The sequence below is a fragment of the Excalfactoria chinensis genome, chromosome 2 (assembly GCF_039878825.1).
Source record: "Excalfactoria chinensis isolate bCotChi1 chromosome 2, bCotChi1.hap2, whole genome shotgun sequence".
NCBI classification, from domain to species: Eukaryota; Metazoa; Chordata; class Aves; order Galliformes; family Phasianidae; genus Excalfactoria; species Excalfactoria chinensis.
In genome coordinates, this window is record NC_092826.1 from 6,358,870 (window position 1) to 6,384,079 (window position 25,210).

The following is a 25,210-nucleotide window of genomic DNA, read 5'->3' on the forward strand; positions in this document are numbered from 1 at the left end:
ACTTACAGTCTGCATTTGTACGAGCGAGAAGGCAGAAGAGGGAACACAGACTTCATGTTAAGAGTGATTATTCATTATTAAATTAACTACAATATTAACAACTGCAATTATTTCAACAGCAGTACATGTGGGTTGATAAGGATGTGTCATCAAACCTCAGACAACCAAATGAGGGCTCTAGCATAGGAGTTCTCCCACAATCCTTTGGGCAAATCATACCTGGAAGGCCTGCTTTTCCCTTTCTTCCACTGCTCCCTCTCACAGCTGTCCATAGAGGAAGCAATTAACAACTGCAGGTCCAGACTTAAGAACACATTATGTGGGTCCAAAACCACCTGAAGCACATATGCCTTTCTATGAAGTAAAGGAATTTACTTCCCCTGACTCTGTAAATACCTTTGAAAACCTCACAGATTCTGGTAGCATCCTACAAGAATCAATCAGAGGTGCCATGAACAAAACTCATATGATGGTCTTATGCCTGTTGGTTGAGGGAGAAAAAAAGATGTGACTGTTACTGACTTGATGAGAAAAAGGAACAAGAAAACATGCTGTATGTTTTTAACCTTCTTCTTATGTATCTTTACAAAATGGAAAGAAGGAACGATCACTTTTGTTTTAGATTGCTCTCAACTACCTTGGCTTGGGAAAAGTTGGATAATTAGCCCAGTGTACTAGGTAATGAAGAATGGGGGAATATTTGAATGAAGATGCATCTCCCTATTCCTTCCACTTTTTCTTTTTCCTGCTATGTACAGAATCAAAAAGACAAAGTAAAAGAGACCTGGAAAAAGGCAAATTTCACATCCATCACCAAGAATGAATGTCTGGGGAACTGCTGGGAAGCTTATGGTGTAAATTCATGCAAAGGCACATCTTCACAGAAGCATGTGATGGACAAGAAGGGGACTGGCAAGAGCCAGTATGAATGTACTGAGGGCAAATGACTTGTGACCAACCTGTTTGCCTTCAGTGGTGAGATGACTGCCATGGTAGGGAAGGGCATGGGAAGTGCGGCTGATGTCACACACTTTGACAAGAGTGGCAAACTTGCAATCAAACTGGAGACAGAGTGGTTGAGTGGGCTCCACAGTGGTAGGAAAACTAGGCTGCACTGAAAAGCAGCTTGTCATCTGGAGTTAGGGGTAGTGGCCACTGGGTTAATGCTTTGGTGACAGCTAATTCCTTATGGCACATCTCATTGGTGTACCATACCAGAGCCAACAAAGGATAGTAGCACAGAGTGCACTGTAAGCACATTGGTTTAGAATAAATTTGTGAGTTAGGATGGGTCCAATTAAGACAATACAGTGCAAGGCAAGGCATTCAGGCGAATCTTACAATGACAGTACTGCATTACAGAATCACAGAACAGTTCAGGCTGGATGGGATCTCTGTAAGTTATCTTGTCCAACACTTCTGCTCAAGAAATCTCGCCTACAGCAGCTTGCCCAGGACTGTGTTAACACAGAGAACTATAATTAGTGCAAACGTTGGGGAGTTGTGAGTCATTGTCATGTTTTATTGTTTCTACATGTTTTTCCTTTCTGTGTTTAATCAAATATATACATATATATTTTATTTGGCCTAGAAACTCCAGGCTTGTCCTCAGAGAAAAAGCATACTTTCAAAATATGTTTCTTTGGAAAAAATCATTGGAATAAGTTTATTTTGAAATGAAATTGTAACTGTTCCAAACTCTGGAGCAACCAGTTTTCTGGGAAAAGTTGAGTTTCTGAAGAACATCCAAATCAAGAAGTTCAACAAAAACAAAAAGTCTTAATGGCACATACAGAACTATCCACTGAAAAACTGCATCGATGAAAAATTAAGCTTGTTTTGGCTGTTTTTCTGTATAGTGCAAAATGATCTGTGTACATTACTTCTTCCTTAACACAATAGAATTTGAAAGTCTGCAAATTCCTCAGATGTTAAGAACCATAGGAATATACTGCCTTAGATTTCCATTAGTGGAAGTGCTGCATGTTTTCTGTTTTTAGTTAAAAGATTTCCTACCCATATTCCAAAGGAGAACTAATCTTATTTATACAGCTCTGGATAACTGGAAAAGTACAATCAAGGCTTTTATTTTCTTTCTATGAGGCATCTAATGGTTATTACTGGGGGCTAGGTACTAATATTTTAGCTTCTAAGCTGAAATAGGAAATATTTTACTTTCTTTGTGCTAAGTTTTTATGCATAGAAATTCAACTACATTTTCTCTGGTCTCCAGTCTTTCCTGTAGCAATCCCATTTAAATGTTTCCTCTAAGCAGCAGCCAACATTTATCTGAAATGTGATTCAGTGATTTATACATAACCATAAATTTTCTCCCGTATGGGTCGATTCAGCCAACGTTGAAGCTAATCCTTAGATTTAAAGTGCTTATGAGCAAAGAAAAGTATGTAGTGATGTTTAACAGAAGGCTCTGGGAACAAACAGTAGGTATGGAAGCACACAAGACAAGAAGGCCATATCACAGGAACATTTGAAGTGGAAGGCATCAAAGGATAAGTCTTTTTCCGCTCAACCTTGGCCAGAAGGAGAGGATGAAGGTGGGCAATAAACAGAGTTATGTGTACCTCTCTCACCTACTCCTACTCATTAAAATCCACTCTATGCTGTGTACCAAACCACATCTTCCACAAATTACTATGACAGCTGTTTTCTGTGATTTTTTTCCAAGTTTCTATTTATTTCCAAACCATATCAATTGACATTATTTTCACTGTATCAACAAGCCTAGATTAGGAACTGAAATATAAGTCGGAAGCACCATGCCTCACTTCAGACATCTAAAGATTAAACATCCAAATGAGTTTAATCACCCACAAAATCATGGGGAAAGAGCCTGTTGCTTTCAGAGGATGAGACACCTGATCCCAATGTACTTCTGCCTCAGGTAAGATGAGTTATCATTTGAGCTCGTTTCTCTTGGTTGACTGTGACAGGAGTCTGGGCAACCAATCTCGAGTTTGCCATCTGACTTTTAGAAGCATAAATTGTCACAGTTATTAGATCATTATTGCAGTTATTAGATCATTCAACCTATTCTCCTGTGTAGAAAAACACACAGAAGCCTGTTCTCGTTTACGTATCTTGCTGCTGTGGCTAACCCCTCTCATGTGAGCCTAACTTCTCATTTAAGACGGCAGTGCTCTTGCACCAGCATTAGTTCTTAGTTTTTGGTTTTTTTTTTTTCCATTGCTAGACTAGTCATTTAGTACTTTTTATTCTATCCGTGCTCACACAATTATAAACCACAATCAAGCTTTTCAAGTTGTTCACAGTAAGATTTCTTTATTCTTCTATTCACACTATTTCTAATACAGGCCAGGATGCCCTTGGCTCTCTTTGCCACCTGGGCACACTGTCAGCTCATATTCAGGTGACCATCAGCCAACACCTCCAGGTCCCTTCCCTCTTCACAGTCATCGAGCCACTTATCCCCAGGCCTATAGAGCTGCATGGGGTTATTGTGGCCAAAGAGCAGGACAAAGCATATCAAACTTAGAGGGTCTCAACTGCTGATAGAATAATGATAGAATAACTGAATCATGAAAAAGTACACACTTATTAATATACTGTATAACTGAGAATGTCATCCCTGGTATATTTCTGGTTCAAACCATCAGAAGTTAAGAAGCTTAAGTGCAGTAAAAAAGGAAATTATAAACTGAATATGGTTAATTTTTGCATTTGGAAAATTCCAGTAATTCCAGACAACCTCCACAATACATGTAGAAAGTATTCACCATACTTAATGTATACTTGGTCCTCTCATTGGATTTCAAGCTTGTGATCAACTATCCTGAAGGGCCTACTGAGTTTTTTAAAGAGTAAATATTCATATTGCAATATAAACATTACAAAATTATCTAGTAGAAGCCTAAAGTTCACGAAAAATACATGTAACAGAGCAATTCTGTAGCATTCCATTGACACTGGAGGCAAAAGGTTGCATCAATGGATTTATGAGCTGGTAACTGAATTATCAGGAGAATTAATTTCAAAATAGATGCTTCTTTCAAATACATCCTCAGTGACAGCAGCGATTTCTGTAGAGGCAGAGTCTGCATCTTTTCTCTAAGTAGGAGGTACACAAGAAATAGCCACTTCCAAATTAAGAAGAAATAAAATCACTCAGAAGAACAAGGAAATGAGACAATATCAAATGAAGATGCTTGGTAGGGGGAGGGGGCCAAATCTTCCAAAGGCAGATCAACAGCATTAGCACAAGTTACTGCGTCAGTCCTTTGCATTAGGAAGCAATGAACAACTAACTCAGTTTGTTTGAATCAGCAGCTGGAGCAGTTCAGAATGTTTTCCTTTGGAGGGGAAAATCACTCTAAGGTCACTAAAGCAACATTCTCTTTGACTCCACAAAGGGAGGGGTCAGCATTTCAATTCAGATAAAATTCTTCTATCTTGACTTTATACATCATTTAAGCTGTGTTACACCAAATTATTCCAGGCATAATGAGCTGTGGATAACTTCAGTTTTGCAAAAGCAGAACCTGACTCTGTGGACTGATTCACATGGGATTTCTCTCAGGGCGGTAGGAGCAGAACCTCGTTTAGTCAGTAACAGCACAGTAGCTTTCTGTCTTGAAATAGCAAGAGTTATTTTGATATCTGGATGTAAACATTTCTGAGAGTTTTTATCCCACACACTAATTAAATCTAAATTATTTTTATTTCATAAATCACAAGTATCATGAAAGCTGGAAATTTCCATAAAGTCTCTTCCCTCATTTGCTATTCTTAGTAATGTCACCATTTCATACTCTCTTAATACTTTCCAATAAGGAGACTAAAAAAGAACGATACAGCAAAGCAGCTTTATTTCTGCCCTTGGCTAAAGTTTCTGAGCATTTTAAAGATCCAAGCTAACAGAGATGTGCTCTCAGCTTGTAGCTGTAGAGACAGCCTGCCTGAAGACAAGCACCAATGCACTGTAAACTCATTCAAGGCTGCACAAACATTTATCATCTTACCAATATGTGCTTTAACACTAACTACCTTCAATAATTTCCTTTACCATAGGGGCTTTTTTTCCCCATTAAGTAAAATGCATCTGTCTTGGAAAAAAAAAATTGCTGAGCTAGTGAAAATAACTCTCAGCCTCTTGAACCAATTAATCTTTTTCATAAACTCGAAGTCAAAGATACTCTTGAATCTTGTGGTGCATTTTCTCAGCTGTGACAGCATTAGGGTTGTTGGACATCAGTTATTTGGCAATTTTACCACCCAAGGGTGGATTCAGTACCATCTATCAGCATATTAAATATATTTTTAACTTTGATAACTATTTATTTTCATCTTTAAAGTTTCCATTCACTTACCCAGAAGGATGAGGAGTTCCCACTTGAAAAGTACACTCAGCAACATGTTTTTAGGAATATGGATAACCAGGGTTTCATTCAACTCATCCACTCACAGGCTGATTCCTTAATTTATTTACCTAAATGTGGTGAAGCTACTACTGCTATTAGACACTGAAATACACTGTTGGAAAGACCAGGATGCAGACTGAAGCTGCAGGCTTGTGTCCTTCCTCCAAACCTTTAAGTAATGCATCATTAGGACCTGGTAACACAGAACCATAGGGGCTTCTGTATCACAGTAAAGGTGGGAGTCATCAATGACACCACAGGCAGGACGCACCCTATGTTGCCAACACTCATGTAGGTTCTTGTCCTCTCTTCAACACGTCCGAGATTTCACCCAAAAGAGATCACAACAAATACATGATTGCACTTACTAAGAATAGGACTCAGCAGTAACAAAGATCAAGACTCACAGCACATTTTTTAGTAGAATCAAGCAAATTGCTTTTAATGCAGAATAGATAGCCTGCAGTCAGCTCACTTTCACTCAACCCTATCAGTTCCCATCTTAGGCTACTCAGTGATTAGAAAAGATATCAGAATTACTGGCAATGCTAGATAGCTTTGATAGTGCCATATATTAAAACAAGTCAAGTCATATTGGCCAAACATTTCAGTATCAGTGATAGGAAACTCACTCTGTAGTGAATACCTTGCTTAGCAAATAGTTCATAATCCTCAAATAAGATTGTGCCAGTAGTCCTGCTGTTCAGTCCAAACTGCAGCAAATGAAATTGCTTTCTGCTTATCAAAGTTCCAGCCCCCCAGCCTCTTCCAAGATCTACAGATAGTTTTTATCCTTGGCCAGCACTTAAAATGTTAGGTGCTGTTCCACACTGGAGGCGCCTGTCTGTCATTGTGAAGAGAAGCCGTTATAATCCATCTCTGGTGCTTACTCAAATGTTTTTGGAGTTTGCTTTTAAAGCATATTATTCATTTACTATTTACTTATTGCTTGCTGTGGAAAACATTGCAAAAATGCAGTTGTAATACAGTGAGAGATGACGGCAGGGAAACTCTTTCCCAACTTTGAAAGTAACGAGTAAAAATCAACTTAAATATTCAAACACTGGAGGTTGACATTTTTTAGACTATAATCAAAGTTGTTTGTTAGTTTTTGTGGTGTTTTGTTGTTGTTGTTTGTTTGTTTTCCCCAATTTAGATTCAAGACATTTGCATCAGTGTAAAGGTTAACATGAAATCTTAATATTCCCCAGATGCCCAATAAATTTATAATCCATTCTTCAATACATCAGTATTAGAAAATAATATATGCTGAAGAGGAGACACTTGGTGTAAAGACTTTACCTGACATTGTTTATTCAAAGTAAATTATGCTTAACTTGTAGTTTTTGGTGGAATGAGACTCAGTGAATATAAGAAAAATACATCTGATGGATGTGTAACAAGAAGGGGACACTTGTGTTTTTTTTCCCCCTAAATATTATTTGCAAAGCACAAGGACATGAATTATCAGAATTTTATTTCTGTTACAAATTATCACAACCACAACTGAAATAAAGCAGAAAGCATCGAGTAAACAGAACTGTAAGATACAAGATTAATCAAAGTGTAAAAGCCTCATCCAAGACTACTGCTAGAAAACCAGTGATTGCTCATCAGAGAAAACAATTCTATGCAAACACCAAGTGAAAGAGAATAAGCGGCATAATACAACTGACAGGAATTAAAACACCATGTAATACAAGTTTCTGAAGGAAACTGGATTATCACTACTACCCATGAGTTTTGTTTGGTGCTTATGTTTAGCTAATACATAAATTTCCTGAAGAAACACTGATCCTCAGTTTAATTTATCCACGTTGTTCATATATCAGACAATCTATTTCCAAAAGCATATTTAAAGTCTAGTCATGAGAATTCATACACACTTAAGTTGCTGCGTAAGGCTAAAAAGAGTCACTACAGGAATGTGAAGGTGCATTATTGCTTTGTAACAGGACCTTAAATGGAAATTCTTTATTGAGATCCAAGTAGAACATTTTGAATCACTAAACAAATAAGGGTTCATATATACAATTATTTTAAAAAGTATATAACATTATACACTTTAAGGCTTTAATACAAGAAATACAGAAACAGAGTTTTCATACTCCGAAGCCTGTCTCATTGTTGCCTAGGCACATGGACAAGTACAATGTTCTAAGCAGTCAGTAATTAACATGGCAGAAGTTCCTGAAAAAGAGAAAAACAGAATTTATTTGTACACAATCTGAGAATAGCAAATACTAGTTTTCTGAAGACTGTCAGATTACAGGCAGTAGGATCAGGCAATAATGTGGACAGTAAATACATGCAGAATTAGGGAAACCATCGCAAAGACTGATGTCATCAAATTCAATGCAAGCGTGATAATGGGTTCAATGAAAACAGCTAATTCTGTCACTATAATCATATTATTTGACCAGTAACAAAGCAAAACAGGGACACCTGATTTTTATTTTTCTCTCTAAACAGAACCAAGAAAATTAAGGTTTATAGAATTTCAGGACTGTATAGAGGAGAAAGTGAATACATTCATCCTTCGTACGGAAGGTACTAACAAAGGCAATCAAAAAACACAACTTGGATAAGTGTCCCAGAAAGCTGAATTCACTTCTGATTCACTCATTCACCTACTAGCCAAGCCCCACCACTAGCCATTTTAGGTTTAAGCCATAAAGTTGCATTGTATATGCAAATGAATACTGATTTATGAAAAACATCATTATCTTTCAGTAGATAAAGAGGACCTACAAGAAAGAAGGGGACAGACTCTTTAGCAGGATCTGATATAATAGAACAAAGATAAATGATTTCAGACTAAAAGAGGGGAGATTCACATTGGGCATAAGGAAAATGTGTCTTTTACACATTTGTAAAAAGTCTTTTACAATAAGGGTAGTGAAGCACTGGAACAGGTTGCCTGAAGATGTGCTGGAGGCCCAGTACTCAGAGAAACTCAAGGTCAGGCTGGACAGGGCTATGACTAACCTTATCTACCTGTAGGTATCCCTGTTCACTGCAGGGGAATTGGATTAGATGACCTTCAAGGGTCCCTTCAAACTCAAATGATTTCATGATTACATGGTGTTGAATGTGTCGACAGAGATTTAAACAGTTTCACCCTATCTATTTTAAAAAGATGCTCCAGTTTGCTGCAGCAGTTCTAGCAACTACTCAGTTATTGAATCTTTGCCCTTTGAACCTGAGTGGGCAGAAATCTTCTCCAAGCTTTCCTAACCTTTATAAGGTCCTCTACTTTAAATCTTTGTAGTTGTCTCAAAATTGTTCTAAAACCATATTTGTATGTACAAAAAAAATTCTTTAGCTTGTGACAGTTGCCTCCTAAATATACTATGCAATATGATGTATAAAATATTTTAAGTATGCAGCTCTAAGTCATGTCCACTGCAGGCACCGAGTGCATGGGGTTAGCATTAAGAGTAACTGGTCCAACTAGGAAGCAAAGAGCATATCTGTGCAGAATAGTTCAATTATTTCTTACTTTATGTATTGGATTTATCAGAAACAGCACAGCTAGCTATTCTATAGCTAATGTTTCTCAGCGACTTGCTCTCCGTTTGTGCCAAAATTCACTTTGCTTCTTGTGCAGAAATGCTCACCTTTAAATCTTTTTAGGAAATGCTTTATTCAGCTTTATAAAACCACTTTAGACAAGCCTGCTGACCAGATTAGGATTTTAAATTGTCATTTGAACATCAGTGGCATAAAATTACATTCAGTTTCATTCACTTTCTCCTGTGATGAAATTCTTAATTAGCTGAAATGCTTTCAAAGGTAAATATACCTTTTATTCCCAGTTTGAGATACATTTACACAATAAGCAGCTAGAGGACAGTGTACACACACCAGTACAGTTTAATGCCCTGTTTAATAACAATTTAAATTCATGCCTTTTCCCAGTGGAACTGAAAATGGCCAGTGATTTTGACTGTATTCTATTTCGGTACCTGCAACCATTATGTTATTAAAGCCTTATGTATAAAAATTTAAGGACCCGATCAGAAGCTCCATTATTTATCTAATGATTTTAGAGGCGAGTGAAGATACCTACCAAAGCATCAGAAGATTAAGGTTTTTGTTTTCGTCTTGGCTGTCCAAGGAGTTGAGTTTCCTGACAAGAGAAAAAAACAACAAACAAACACATTTTACTAAATCTGAAATATTTAAAAGAAAAATAAAGAAAACAATATAAATCAAACTACAATAGTAACTTAATGATCAACAAAGCTTCAGAAAACATTTGCAATGTTTACATTACTAGAATTTATGGAAAAATAATATCTTACAAACTACTGGTTATGAGGTTTTACAGTTGTTTAATAGGGAATAGTTTGTCCACATTAAACTATCTAAGCTAAGGATTTTAGATTACTAACACAAATTAAACGTTTTAAAATGAGAATTTAGGTGTTCTTAAAACCTTCCCTACATTCTGAAATGAAACTCTCTAAGTTGTAGTCTCCCTGTTTTTATTGGTTAAACTAAAATAAATTAGTGAGATTAAAATCTTATTGGATTTATTTACCTTTGCAAATGAAGACCGTTTTAAGGGTTACACATCCTCTGCCTCTGACGAAAGCGACCTCAATTAGTCAAGTCAGAAAGTCTTTAAAAGCTTTGTGTTTATTGCTTCCAGCACGGAGCGAGGTGGTCATTAACGTACCAAAATTCTCATAAAAATTCCAAAGTTGCACTAGTGAAAAAACGCTCAACAAGGTGAAAACTAATCACATCGTTTTCAGTAAATTCATTAGCTATTTTAACCCATTTTTTTTTTACAAAAAATATTTTGATTTAATGTGGCACTCAAGCAGATCCATACCATTTGGATACTTTAAACAGCATTTATATCTACGGTGAGTATGTAAACGTACATTTAGGTTTATACCTTTTTTTTAAATAAAAATAAAGTAAAATAAAATAAAGTTGTGCAATGTTTAATATAAGCCTTTTATGCTGATAGCTGTTAAATTGATTTCTCCCTGTTTACTACTATTTATGAAGTTTTATTATAAGATAGACCATAAAATTAATCTCACACACACTGATTTTCTTTCAAAAGTTTATTTAGTATCAAGCAAGGGTAAAACTTTGCTTAACACTACAGAACATTTCAAGACTTGAGTTACAAAATACCACATTATTTGCATTTGTAATTTGCTTCCCTTTTTACGCATGTTTGCAAAGAGAAAAAAACTAGCAAATGGCTGAAAATAAAAACTAAAAACTAAGTTGTTGAAAACCTTTAAAATAAAAGGTTACGCTTATGTTAAAAGAACGGACTAACATATTTAGTAAACCTAGTTTAACACTAGTTAATCAAAGGTTATTTTTTTGATTACCTATTTTTCAAATACAGTCTGGAAATAACAAAGTTCCTTGTTTTACATATCTTTCTGTCCAGGTTGTTCTGTCAACAAAATATTTTAAGCTCAGTCCATCCATTCAGATTTTTAAGCGTTTTAATAAAAAGGGATTGTTCATAGAAAAAATTACTTTGAACAGTATACAGGACTGGTGGAGATTGGATATTTCACAACATCAGACAGTACAATCAGTATCTGGCATATGGCTGGTCTCTGTAGACTCCTTTTGTCGTCCTTGCCGAAGGCGCCTTGTGTCTTGAGTTGGTCCATTCTTCTTGCCCTACAAGAAGGGAAAATACAGTTAGACCTCTTTCAGTATTCTCCAATGCTGTACTTTCTTCTTATTTGTAAAATTACCGGAAATACTATTTTCTGAAACCAAGGTATACAAAAGGAAGTTTAACACTTGGTCAAAAAACTGTGGATGCAACAGATCTGAATGAGCTAGCTTAGCCTTTCAGCCCATAACAGCATGCAGAGTGATGAGACTTAAGGTGAAACTATCTAAGGTCCTCACATTCATCTGAGACTGCATAGTGCAAAGGCAAAAAATGCCAGGTACATTAACAGACAAATAATTACACTAGAATGAAATAATTGAAGGATTTCAGTTACATTTAAGTGACTCAGAAATATTTTTATTTTGATCAATAGCAACTTAGGCTTCCTTCATATATGCTATCTAACAGAGAAAAGCCACAGCTTCATTGTAAATACTTGTGGCTTCTAAAAATCTCAAGGTAACATTTGACTTCATTGAACACTCACTTCCTTTAGCTGTCAAGGAATGAGGGTACATTATAAAAATTGGGAGAAAGATTCATCACTTGCTTGAATTCTGACAGCAAAAAAACAAACAAAAAAAAAAAACAAAAAAAAAATTCTCAAAAATGTGCGCTATACTCAATGCTTCATAATTCTACCATTTTCATGGTCATAGATATTAAGGCCAAGTAGCAACACATCTTATTAAATGAGAATCTGAAATGATGTCAGGGATTCATAACAAGAGGAAAATCCAGGACCAAATGCAGAGTTTAACAAAACATGACTTAGGCATGCTTTAAAATGTAGGCACAGATCAGAGTACCTTATAAGTACTCATTTAGGTTGGACATTAGGAAACACTTCTTTACAGAAAGCATAGTTTAAACACTGGAATAGGCTCCCCAGGGAGGTGGTTGAGTCACCGTCCCTGGATGTTTTTAAGAGCCGTTTGGATGTGGTGCTCAGAGATATGATTTAGCAGAGGGTTGTTAGAGTTAGGGTACTATGGTTAGGCTTTGGTTGGACTTGATGATCTTTGAGGTCTTTTCCAACCTGAGTAATTCTATGATTCTATGACAATCCCTGAAAAAAAAAGAAATCCCAAAAACAAACACACACATTCTAGATCTGTCTTCTGAGAACTGCTCTGCACTAAGCATAAAGATGTACAACTGAATCCAATGATATCCAGAAACTAAACATGAAATCAAAATGGTTAGATATAGTAATCTAAAATGTTCAAGTCAATAGAACAAAAATATTACAGCCAACAAATGAAAAACCTCTGTATTTCTTTGAAAAAACTTCCTCTGATGGCAGATATCTGCCATCAGCTGAAACAATTAGGAAATCAATAATTTCAAGAGTACAATTTCATCATCTCATTATAATAGTCTAATTCCAGCTATTTTATTAAAAATAAAAGCACTGCAAGGCTGGAAGAATTAAAATTTACCTTAGACATCTGGTAACAGTAATATGCATGAAAAGCAACCTCTGGGGCTTATTCATTACACTGAAAGCAAGGCTGGTATTAAGCAGAAGAACCCTGGCCACACAGTAAAGGCAGCTGGCTAAGGTATAACAAATAAACTATTCTGGCTTTTACGTACTGCTGCAAAGAACAGTTTATGTACAAAAAAAAAAAAAAAAAAAAAAAAAAAAGCATTATTTAGTAGTAAGAACAGTTTGAAGGGATTACATGCTTATTATCAAGCACCTGACTAAATGAGAACAGTGGAGTCACAGTACTTTTCATTATGAAAGTAAGTACTTTCATCATAAATATTGTACTTTTGCATTCTTTAAATACTCTTAGAAATATCATACTTACTTTGGCAAAGAGTTTACTTTTTGAAAAAGTAAATATTTCACTTACGTTTATCTATCTATCAACATCAACTGAAAGTGATGTGGGATAAATAAATTTGAAATTAGCACTTCTTTTGAATTGACCTTCCTCTTAAGCAAAAAGAACTATCTTAATCAGATGTCACTGTGAAAACTAACAGATTAGGTATATTTACAGAATCAAAGAATTGTTTGGGTTGGAAGGGACCTTTACGATCTGCTCGTTCCAACCCCCCTGCTATAGGCAGGGACACCTCTCTTTAGACAAGGTTTATTTAGGACAAGGATCCTGGTTGGGGTAATTTTTGTTTCCACAGGAAGTGTTTTAAAATATAATTCAAGAAATACTCATAAAACTCTTTTAAGTTCTAAAATCCTGTAACATGCACGACTCAGAATCGCAACTCTCATACTGTGTACTAGCAATCCTCAAATGCCTGATATTTGAATGATCTTGACTTTAATTTCTCTGATCTCTAGCCAGAGATTTAATATTTATCCCTTAAGCAAAGGTGCCTTTTAACATGCTTTATGCCTCTAATCCGTAACAGATTTCTTTAATTAAACCTGTCACTACCACACTTCTACCTCAAAAAATGTGATCTTTACTACTGGCATATGGTTTTTGCTTCATTACACATTGTTTTGTCTCCAGGTGAGTAACTCCCCACCCTCATGCCTATCAGCCACCTAAAGTACTTCCACAACCTTTACCCAATTACTCTGCTTGATTTCACAGGACTGATGCATGCCAATGAAATAATGCAAAAAGACCATAACAGTTTTAAATGCATTTGGTTTGGCTTTGTATCAGAGAAGTTCAGCGTATTCCATGATGGTATTGAGTTCACCACCAGTTATGCCATACTGGAAACATTTACATTCAGCAGCAAATAACTGTCGAACTAAGGATCAACATGCATTTTTTAGTTTAAATCTCACTGAATGAGACATGAAAATGGTATTTGCAGCACAATTTAGACTATTCTCTTTTAGTTTGTTTCTTTGATTTCAGATTCACATGAGTACACTAGCTAATAGACCACAGTAGCCTCCTGCAGTGTTCTTCTCAATAACCACATGTGGAGCTCTGTGACAGTGGCAGGAATTCCTAACAGCTGTTAGCCACTACAGAAATTAAGTTTTCCTTACGGAAATTCTACATCTTTGATTATATATAATTTTTTTTTTTCAGGCATCTTTACTACTGTAGTCACTCAGCTCAAAGCTACTCACCATATGATTCATATGTTTCTTCACTCAGTCCATGGCCGTAGTCATAGTAATCAGCTCCACTGTACAGGAGGGAAGCAGGAAGGAAAGCAAGAAATAAAGGAGTTACATTTTAAGAAGCAGTGCTTACCATTACACATTCTGACTTCAAAATGAGAATCTAGAATGTAGATGTTTGCTAAGCTAAAGAAACTAAGCATTCAAGTGACAGTACAGCTAAAAGGTCCTCACTGTTCATTAAGGAGAAGGAAAAGTAAACCTCATTTACAGCTGTTTAGGTTGATTTTTCCATCACTGAGACCCCAGTCCACAGTGCAAAGTGTTATGTGGGAATTTTACATTTATCATTACACATTCAGATAGGAAAGTTGAAGATCTTAGCAGTGTCAATGAAAAGAGCGGCAGGTAATGTTCTGAATCCAATTATTTTGCTATCATTGTCTATTACTTCCTAGTGGTTTGCATTTGAATCTTTGAATTCACAGAAAAAAAACCAAACACACACAATAAAGCATCAGCGAGGATTATACATTGCTTACATGTCTGCAGAGTTTAGCATCCTCAAAACAAGACAGATGTGCACAAATGCAAAGGCTATCACTTGAAGAAGTAGAAAAGAAATGACAATCGGAATTTCAAAGCTTAAAGCAGAACTCTGCAATCATTAGTACTCAAAAAATTTGTATGAACATTATAACCATGGATTAAAACAGTCTTCCATTTCATGGTGACATTTTCTACTCACAGTAAGATCATTGAATGTAACCTAGAATACAAGCATTACTAAAAGTGATATATCCTTTCCTATTTTGTATAAGTATAGCTATGCATAGGCTGTTATCCATTAGGTAACAAAAGTCTATTAGACATCTTTACAGACATCAAAAATAAGTGTCTGTTTTTCTTTCCTTTTCTCTATAATCACAGGCAGAGCACAAAGATGATAACTGGAAAATATATACTCCACAAACTGATGTCGCCAAATCTTTACCTACTCGTTAAAGAAATCTTGTAAAATGTGATTGCTAACAAGTAATTGCAAATACTGACAAAGTGTTTCCAAAATTAGATGGATTTCTAACAAAATAAAAACCAGAGTGAAAAGACAATTTATAGCCTTAGCATGAACCGGTAGATAGAATATTATAATACAAATAAATCTTAAGTTACAATTACTTCTAAGCTGAGTAAGATCACCACAGATTTCATTCTTTAATTAGTAACTTCTGAATTCCACAGAATAATCCAAGCCAAATACAGAAAAGCCCTGGTGTGTGTAAATACGTATCTGAAACCTGTAGCTGAATGTTTTTTAATTGCTAGTGTAAAACTTCCTGAACAAAAACATGAACAACGCACTATGAAAACCCACACAATATATCCGTACCCAACAATATATCTATACCCAACAAAAACACTTTATGTGGTTTGTCAGCCCATGTGATACACAGCACAGAAATAAGGTCGAAGTTTGAAGCCTAAGATATAACATAATCTTTCCCTGCAGCAGCCAGTGATAGAACAGTCTTTATTCTGACAACCAACCTGAAATTGACGTGCACTATCCTTCCACACAGTGCATGATTATTTATTTTCAAACTGTCAACTTTAGAGGCCTGTAGCAGCTGAGCCCTATTCCCGTATCTGTCAATCCTGTCAGAATGGCTTCTTCAGGGTTTCATTTCATAGACCCAAATATCCATTAAACAAAACATGACTCATTTTACATTATGTAAACTGCAAAACAAATAAACATCTGAAATGGAAAATCTTCTACTTGCACTAAAAGGATATCATGCCTTATCTATATTAATCGACCAATCCTTCAAAATTAATAATCTGTATAAAAATAGAAATAATAATGGGAAGTAAAGTTGCCCAGTGAGATTCAGTACTTTTTACTTCAATTTTTCCTTCTCAGTGACAAAAGCCAGCTTTTTTTGTTTGTTTGTTCTTCTGTTTTTGGAACGAGTCTTCTGTAATACTTACTAGGGAAAAATAACTTTTTTTTTTTTTTTCCTGTTTTTCCATTTTACACATGTATATCAGCATTAATTTTGGAACTAATGGAAGGCAGAGAGTTTCCAGAGAACAACCAAAGAAAACTTCCAAACAGGGAAGGTATTTTGTTTTAAGAGTAGCTTCATAAATGTCACTTTTGTCCTATAGAAATCACACACAACAGCAATATTGAAAGAACAAGTATGGATCTTTTTAGCAAGATGTCCTACATGATAGACTCTGACTGATAGGATCACATCCAAACAGAACTTTTCCACAAGGACAAGCCTCTTTCTATCCCTCCCCTCAGATCTTCATGCACAGCTGCCTCTGATATCAAAATCCATCTGTCAACAGCAAACAGGAATAAGCATGTCCTAAGTATTATTGTCAAGACAATGATCATCTTAGTGAAGCTTCACATCTCCACAATGTCTTGAACACTAAGTTGAATATATGTTCTTAATGCTTTTGTGGATCATTAAAATAGATTCTGTAATCCAGCTTACAGCAGGGTATCATGAAGCCAGAACATCAAGAAAAGATTTGGATCTTACAGATATATTGTTTTATTTACTGCACAGCTATAACACTTCTTGGCAGAAGTTTCTTTGGCTCACATTTTCAGCCTGCATCTCAGCTTATGTCTAATACAGAGATAATGACTTCAGAAAGCAGCTGAGACCTATATGTGCAAGCCTTATAAAATAGGAGAAAATGATGCAATCACTCTTAAACTACATCCCATTTTAATCTCATAATATAAATAGCAAATCTATTTCCTATAATCCAAAAAGATGACCACAGTGCCCTCTCAAGGATTCTCTTAGCTATCACTGTTTAGAAATTACTTTTATGGCAGGAATTGTAATATTTTTTACTTGTGTTGAAGAACAGTGAAATGCCTTCATAAACATCTGCATTTTGAAGCTACCTACCAGGCACAAAACTAGGTCAGTGTATTTCTAACAGAGCTGTCTTTCCTTAAAGCAAACGGTTTTACCACCTGGAATGTCTGGTTACTGGTATCTGCAAACTAATTCAAGTCATTTATCCCTGGACTCCACTCCCATCATGTGTCATATCTCAAAAAGGGAAACACAAAGGACAAGCAGCAGGAGTGACTACAGTGCACAAAGCAAGTAAGATGACTTCTCAGGAATGGCAGTAGTAGGAACCTATAGTGTTACAGCTAAACCAGACTACACAAACAATCCATTCCTAAACACGGGAGAGACAAAACAAAATGTCAACATAAAACCAAAAAGCACCAGCAGAGAAACTAACAAGTTGAACCCTAACCAACCCCACAACACATTTCTCTGTCTTGCAAAGCAGTCTGAGGATGAGATAACAAGGATATCAATCTATGCTGTCAAAGGGAACCAAATTGGAAATCCTGAACAATCCAAGTGTGTACCAATGTGTTTCAACAGCTAAATGAGAACAGAAACATGAACCAACATGAACAATAACACTGAAGTATGTGCCTTCTTCCCCTCATTTTCAAACAGACAAGAACTCTCAGCACAATGAGAGCAGAGGGGATAACAAAGATCTGAATGGTATCAGTTAGACTTCGTAAAGTACAGTAAGGCAGTCCTCAAATTAAATAGATGAATCCATTTAACTGCAAAGGCTTGTTCATTGGCCTTCCGTGGGTCTGTGTTGTGTGTTTCAAATGCCTTACACATCACTCTCATTCGATGTGATTATATCATAATAAAATTTAAATTCAGATGGGTACTAATTGATTGTTTTTCATGGCATCTGGTGCCATAATAGCACAACTTCCATCTTCCAGTTATTTCTTCTAAAGTAAAATTAGGGAAGGATGAAAGGACTAATTTAACATTTTTCTGCAACTGTTTTCATTTTCTAAGATTTGGCCAATTAAACAGATACTCTTCCACCAATGGAAACAAGTAAAATTTTTCTTCCCTTGCTAGAAAAGCAAATACTTCAGGGTAGTCTCTGATCGATAAAGCTACAGTTTTCAAGTAACGCTCATAAGCATATGTTCTGTAACATAAAAATGTGTCTTGAACTGATGAAGACCTGTTTCTCGTGTCTCTGTCACTTGCCCACTATTCACTGCCTTCCAAGAAAGCGTGAGCTTCAAGTACCTTCTCCACCTAACATCAGGGAGATCAATCTTATGTATGTACATTTTTGAGTCTCCTACAAGTGTAAGAAATTATGGTGTCATCTTTTATTCCTCGCTTTAAAAGGTGATGCAGTCTTCGATCCTTCCATGTCTATCTTTCAATGAAACAGGTTAAGACATATGACAACGTTAAAGTTATTTCTAAGTGAATAATTTGTCCAATCATCCAGCTTTTGTCCCCAAAGACCATAAATCTGAGATCCCTGCTGCTGCACACTGAGGCTTAGGAACTAGGTATTTCCAAATTCATTTAATCTCACTTAAATGTAGCCTTCATTATTGAAGCTTAAGTCATCTTCTTTAGCCTAGCAACTGTGTATTCCAAAATTCAATTTACCTTACTCAATACAAGGCCTCTCTTCATTACTGAAGCTTAAGCAACCTTCTTTTTTAAAACATACTCTAATTAAATTTAAGCTCTAAAATTGATGTATTTTTTAATTTGTGACTAATTCGAGAAGTAACCATTAATATCTTCACAGACTTTTATATACAAAAAATATTCACTGTTAATTATTTTCTCTCCTTACAAAGATTCAATTTAATCCACCCTTTTCTCACACTGTTCCACCTGCATAATCAGCCAAGGAAAGATTCCTAAATCCCACCAAATACTCACCCTCTTTAATTAGCTTGTTTGCGATAATGCTTTTGAAGCTTTATTTGTGCAGAACTGTAGCCTACAACAAGCTTCTGTGTACCAGGTGCTCATAAGCAGCAATAAAGAAATTGCAAAATAGTGGCCATTCTCACTATCCCAACAATGCTGTGAATTGATTTGATTTATAAGTCAGAGAATGAAATACTAACTGCTACTAGCATTAAAATCCAGAGAATTACATCTTGAAAAGCTACAGTAACAGACACTGTTTTGCATATAATGCATATTTATGGATCCTGGAAATGCTTGACTACTGACAAACTTAACTTAATGTAAATTTAACACACGGAACATCACAAACAAAATGATAGCAATTAACTTGGGAATGCCAACAGCAACACCTAAATAAGCTAGCTTCAAATCCATCTACTCAACTCTGCAAAATTCCTCATTTCATAAAACAGTAATGTTGCCTGCTTTTTGTAACTACTAAGCACAGTTAAAAAATGTAACTGAAAATTTGAGTTCTTCATTGAAAATATGGAGGATCACATTTCTGGGCCTGGGCAAGAAACAGAATCAGTTTGCTGAAACTAAGGTGCCTCTTCAGTGGTACTAGAAGAGGGACTGACAAATCTGGAGAACTCTGGCCAAGCAATTTACCTGTATTAATTCAGCATCAGTTGAGGAACACCATTATAACACAGGGATATGATTTAGTAGAGGGTTGTTAGAGTTAGCGTACTATGGTTAGACTTGATGATCTTTGAGGTCTTTTCCAACCCAACTAGTTCTACGATCCTATGATTATTTGATTTTCTATCTTTGTATTCTCTTCTTGATGTGACATCCAGTAATTTTTCCCTCATTTACTACGTCAAGCTACTAATAACTAACCTCCTCAAACCTTTCCAACCAGAGTCCTTGCACATAGTCTTCTGCAAAAAAAACTGTCTTGAATCAGTCACTTGACGAACAGTGAAGAACAGGGCTCCACTGCATGGCATTCATAATACTGAGTTTTTAACACTCTTAGCAATTGCCACACGTACATTTCTTTTTGCAAGCTTTTAGACAAAGTTGCATCATGAACTGTTCCTTCAACACACTGAGGAATAAGCTCACTGAACTAGATGCATTGAAAGGTAAACTGAAGAGGATTTGTAAATCCCCTCAAAAAGTTCAGATTAGCTTGACAAGATGACTCTCTTTTAGCTTGCAGACAAATTACAGTTATTTGAATGCACTGCATTTTGTTGTAATTTGAAGTGGTAGGAATTGTTGTTCACTATGTAAGAAAAGTGACTGAGAAACACTGCTTAAGGCAACAGCACAATGGCTGTTGCTGAGAGAAATCTGGAGGATTAAGAAGGAAATGTGGAAAGCAGAGAACAGCATAGGAAACTAGACAAGCTAGCAATTATTTTAAGTGCTAAACTCTCCCTGTTTTTAATCAGTGTTTAGATTAAATTCTCCTGCAACAGAGTCAAGATCACTCAGACTGAAGATCTAAAGCAATTTTAAAATAATAACTGTTGAAAATTAAACATCAAATGACTCCACGACTACAGGAATGATTTGTTTTTGCCCCTGAACAGGCACAGGTATGCAGCTACACAAATCATTTCTTTTATAGCAGAGACTGCTCATCTCCACTGTAGGTAAAAAATAATGAAAATAGTCATTATTCTTATTATTTTCCTTTTATTCCTGAGGAAAAGATGTAAATGCTAGCAGGAAAGCATGAGAGTTACCAGAAACTTCTGAGTGGCAAAAGCAGACAGATGGGGTTCTCTAAATTTTTTTGTGCTACAGTAGCAGCATTATCCATTCTCTTCACAGCAAACTTAAAAGCAAACAGTAAACCTTTAATGCTGTTGGAGAGGTAACAAACCCACCCCCTTTCTCAGTAACCTTATCACATAATCTGAATTTTAGTAACAAACCTCATTCTCTGGCATGTTAACTCTCTGCAGCATCTGTCACTGCTATGAATGGTTGATCATAAGTACCTCTGTAGTCATCTCAGTGCTATTAAGCAGATGGCAACGCTAAATCCGAATGATGTAGTACATCTCCCTAGTGGACTTTGTTTCCATACACTACCATTATTCTACAATTCCTCAGTGATAAATCTTATGTATTCTAGAGAACATTTAACAGTGAACTGACAGTGCCAATTGATTTATTAGCACGTTTCTCTCCACCCTATTATCGTCCTCGCAAACACTTGTGCAGATCATGTATGAAACCACTAAGGGACAAAAGCACATTCATTCAATTTACAACATATTTCAGAGATTTAAAATGTTTAACAGACTTTTTTCTTCATACGAAAATATCTCTCAATTGATCTACCAGCTAAGAAGCAAGGCCCCATTACATTCTCTGGTTTCCTCCACAACATTCTTCTCTAGATTTTCATAATAAAAATTGTTCTAGCACTAATATCAGACCACAAAAATGCCCACTACTTTCTGCAATAAATCTGAGTCAAAGACTGGAGTTCTAGATGGATTTGGGAAGTCTCTCGAGGCTTTTCTCTTTTCACTGGTGACAGGATAAAGGGAAATGGCCACAAGTTGCACCAGAGTAAGTTTAGGTTGAATATAAGGAAAAACTTCTTTACAGAAAGGGTTTTTAAGCACTGGAATATGCTCCCCAGGGAGGTGGTTTAGTCACCATCCCTGGATGTGTTTAAAAACCATTTGAATGTGGTGGTAAGGGACATGATTTAACACAGGACTGTTAGAGTTAGGGTAGTACAGTCAGGTTGCAGTTGGACTTGATCTTTAAGGTCTTTTCCAACCTGGGCAATTCTATGATTGTAAGTCAGCTGTATTGTGCGAGCATGCACACACATAGTTAGGGGTGCTGTCAAATCTACATGCATGTGATGCACACAAGTATCTGAACCAAGAGCCCCACTAGGAAATGCCGCACTAGTATCACTCACAATTCACATTCTACTGTAAGATCCCCAAGTTTTTGACATAGCTCTTCAATATTTAATTACTATATGCTTTTATACAACTGATTTCCTGAAGGAATTACTGACTGCATAATGGGATATCTGTGCAGCATCAACAACTGTCTTCAGTTCTACTCTTGCTGCTTTCTTTACCTATGCATTATGCATCTCCCTTAAATGACTAGAGATTCTGAACAGTTTTCATTGCTCTATAAGTAAAATTCTTGGCTGCTTCAATTGTTTGATTTTCAGAAGTTGAGACATTTGTGTTAAATTCATTTTAGATTGTTTAGGTGTTTATGAAAACACTGAACAGTGTTTGACCACCTTACTAGTTTGCACTAACATAAATTTCGTCTAAGGATCCTCTGCAAAAAATTAAACGTAATATAGTCACATCTCTTCTAAAAATCAGTTAAGATAACCAGTCAAGCTCAGTGCAGCTCCAAGGGATATCTTTTTAAAGTTTCTTTAACCATAACAAATAATTTTGATAAAAAAAACATCCCCAAGCACTACAATCTGGGGCTTTGTAGCATGAACAAACAACTGTGGATAAGGAAATGTTTTAAATGAAAGCAACCTCTACAGGATTACAGGGCATTAAGATGGATCAGAACTCAGAAAGAACTCTGATGTTTCTCTCCTTATTAATGCTGTGACAGGCTTTAAAAAAGCTTTGCATTGTGTACGACTTACATACTTTCATGTACATGATAATGTTAAGTAAAATACCACTGAAGTTAAAACAAACATGATATGGTAGCATTAAAGCAGTAATAGGAATGAAGAACTGTTTGCAAACAAATGCAAACATGTAAAAATAAAAAGAATACTGAAGAGTACTGCTGTCCTGTACTGAATGGCTGAATTTGAAGAACTTGATCCTGCATGCAGACATCTTAAAGATGCAAAAAACAATTTAGAACTATTTCAATTCTAGTGCAAATGTCCATTTTTTAACAAAGGAACCAATAAAATAAGGAAAATCTTTAAAAACAAAATAAGTACTCAAACAATCTCAACTTTACCACACAAGAAAATACATCTATAAGTATTAACCATTTCTAATGAGGTGAAGAACTACTGCATATGATTTAATGAGCAATACTCATATTTTCTGTTTATTAGTCATTTCCCAGATTTTCTTGTTAATACAGAATATCTTTGATATCAGAATATTCTGGAGAAATCAGTATCAGAAGATATGCTAAAATACTATTACTTTTAAAAAGATTACTGCTTTCAACATTCAAATGGAAATAAGAGTATGTTTGTTATTAAATGTGTTGCAAGCATTCAAACATCTTTTCTATCCATGCATCACAAGGAAGGTAAAATATCAAGTATGATATAAGTTTAAGGTACAACAACAATTCTATTTTCCATTATTTCCTTCACAGAAAGAACACTGTAATGCAACTAAGTACAATAAAACATCTCTTAGTGATTAAAAAACTTTTTGCAATATGGTCTACTATTGATATTCAAATTAAAGCCAGCAATGCTATTATTTTCGTAGTTCAGATGGATGTTGATCGCTACTACTTTTTGCCTGCCAAGACAATCCTAACATTCTTTTTGCCAAGTCAGAAAGCATGCAGAGAATAAGCATCCATACCCCAAGAGAAGTGTACAAATGAACCATTTTTTGTTTTCTTTTAGCGTACTTAACAAAATTATGGGGGGAAAAAATGAAGCAATCATTCAAGACATGAACTCCAAATGTAACCATTACTGTATACAGGACTTTGAAATTACATGGAAAACACACAGAAATCAATTTGCGAAGCATCTCCTTCCAAAATAAGTTTAAGCATGTATGCATAAGAATATATAATATCCATACGTACGTGTATCATTGTTAGTTCTTTACATGAGCAGTTTCATCTCATGGGAAAAAGAATTTGCTAATTTTAGTTCAGAGAAAAAGAAATCCTATTGAAATCCTTAGCATAAAAAAGAAGCAAATCCTAGTAATGTTTTCAGTTTTGGCTCAGTCAAATGACTTGGTAATGAAATCTGATTGCCGTGTGCAATAAACCCTGTTACCCAACACTAGTAGCAGTAAAATAGTACAGAATTACCAACATAAAAGTGGAGGACTATTCTGGTAATTTTCTTTCAGGGGAAAAAAAAAATAAAAAAATCTATTACTAGCAGCTGGTCTCTAAATGCCTACAGAGCTTTGTATTTTGGAGGTCCTACACAGCAGAGTCACATCATTTCTTTTTTAAATCCATTTTTAGTAGCTTACAACACTATAGGAATGAAGTACCATATATACAAAGGTAATCTATCCCTTGTGTTAGTCCTCAACAATACAGACATTGGAACTTTCCACTAAGATATTTCACATGAAGTTGATGGGCATGGGGAAATATTTACAAATACAACAAATTTAAGTTGGGTGTGCCAATGGTTCCGTGCCATGATTCTATGATTCTATATGGCCTCAAGTTGTGCCAGGGCAAGTTTAGGTTGGATATTAGGAAGAACTTCTTTACAGAAAGGGTAGTTAAGTACTGGAATAGGCTCCCCAGGGAGGTGGTTGAATTGCCATCCCTGGATATGTTTAAGAGCTTTGGATGTGGTGCTCAGGGATATGATTTAGCAGAGGGTTGTTAGAGTTAGGGTACTATGGTTAAGCTGCGTTTGGACTTGATGATCTTCAAGGTCTGTTCCAACCTGGGTAATTCTATGAATGCTAAAGTAAAGCAGATGTCAGTTATAAACAGCTTTGATCTCAATTTTGCTTTGAAATGTTTTGTAGTCTTTCAGACTACACTGAAAAAAAGTAAACACTGCTGAAGCTAGATGGTATTTCTCTGATTCTTTCATTAACACATGTCCAGCAGCATTTCCCTTCCCTTCTCTTCTATCTTGCTTCCGGTGGGCATGGTTTGAAGCTCTCATTATTCCAAGCAACCAAGTTATACCTCAGTAAAACATGCACAAAAATTACCTCTCCTTTTTCAAATGTATCCACTAGAAACAGCTCATGATGAGGATCATCAGCCAAACTTTGTGAGAGGTGATGTTTGCTATTAATTCAATAGTTATTGATTATATACAGTTATACAAATAATTGTATAAGCTACCCCAATACAAGTAGCTGGTACTTCACAGCTTTTTTTTGTCCTGTTACTGGAAATTTGGACACATTATTTTTTCTATATTAATGGAATTTCCAAGTAACTTCTTTAAGCAAACATCAAAGAAAATAAATCACTTTCAAGATATCAATTCTGTTTCGTTTCATCCACTCAGTAATTGACTTTCATACTGGTGGTACTAAAGACAAAACAAAGCAGATTATTTATAATAAGCGTTTCA

The 25,210-nt window shown here is 35.8% G+C and overlaps 1 protein-coding gene across 1 annotated transcript in view; it reads right to left on the reverse strand.

Moving 5' to 3' along the window:
- Positions 1–6,856: 6,856 nt before the first annotated feature.
- Positions 6,857–25,210, reverse strand: part of KHDRBS3 (KH RNA binding domain containing, signal transduction associated 3) — a 76,975-nt gene continuing 58,621 nt past the window's right edge. The window contains exons 9-12 of the mRNA XM_072328323.1: positions 14,138–14,196; positions 10,914–11,063; positions 9,469–9,528; positions 6,857–7,586 (exon numbers count right to left, since the gene is read on the reverse strand). Of these exons, the coding sequence (XP_072184424.1) occupies positions 10,972–11,063; positions 14,138–14,196 (151 nt within the window). The 3' untranslated portion in view covers positions 6,857–7,586; positions 9,469–9,528; positions 10,914–10,971. The remainder of the gene's footprint in view (positions 7,587–9,468; positions 9,529–10,913; positions 11,064–14,137; positions 14,197–25,210) is intronic.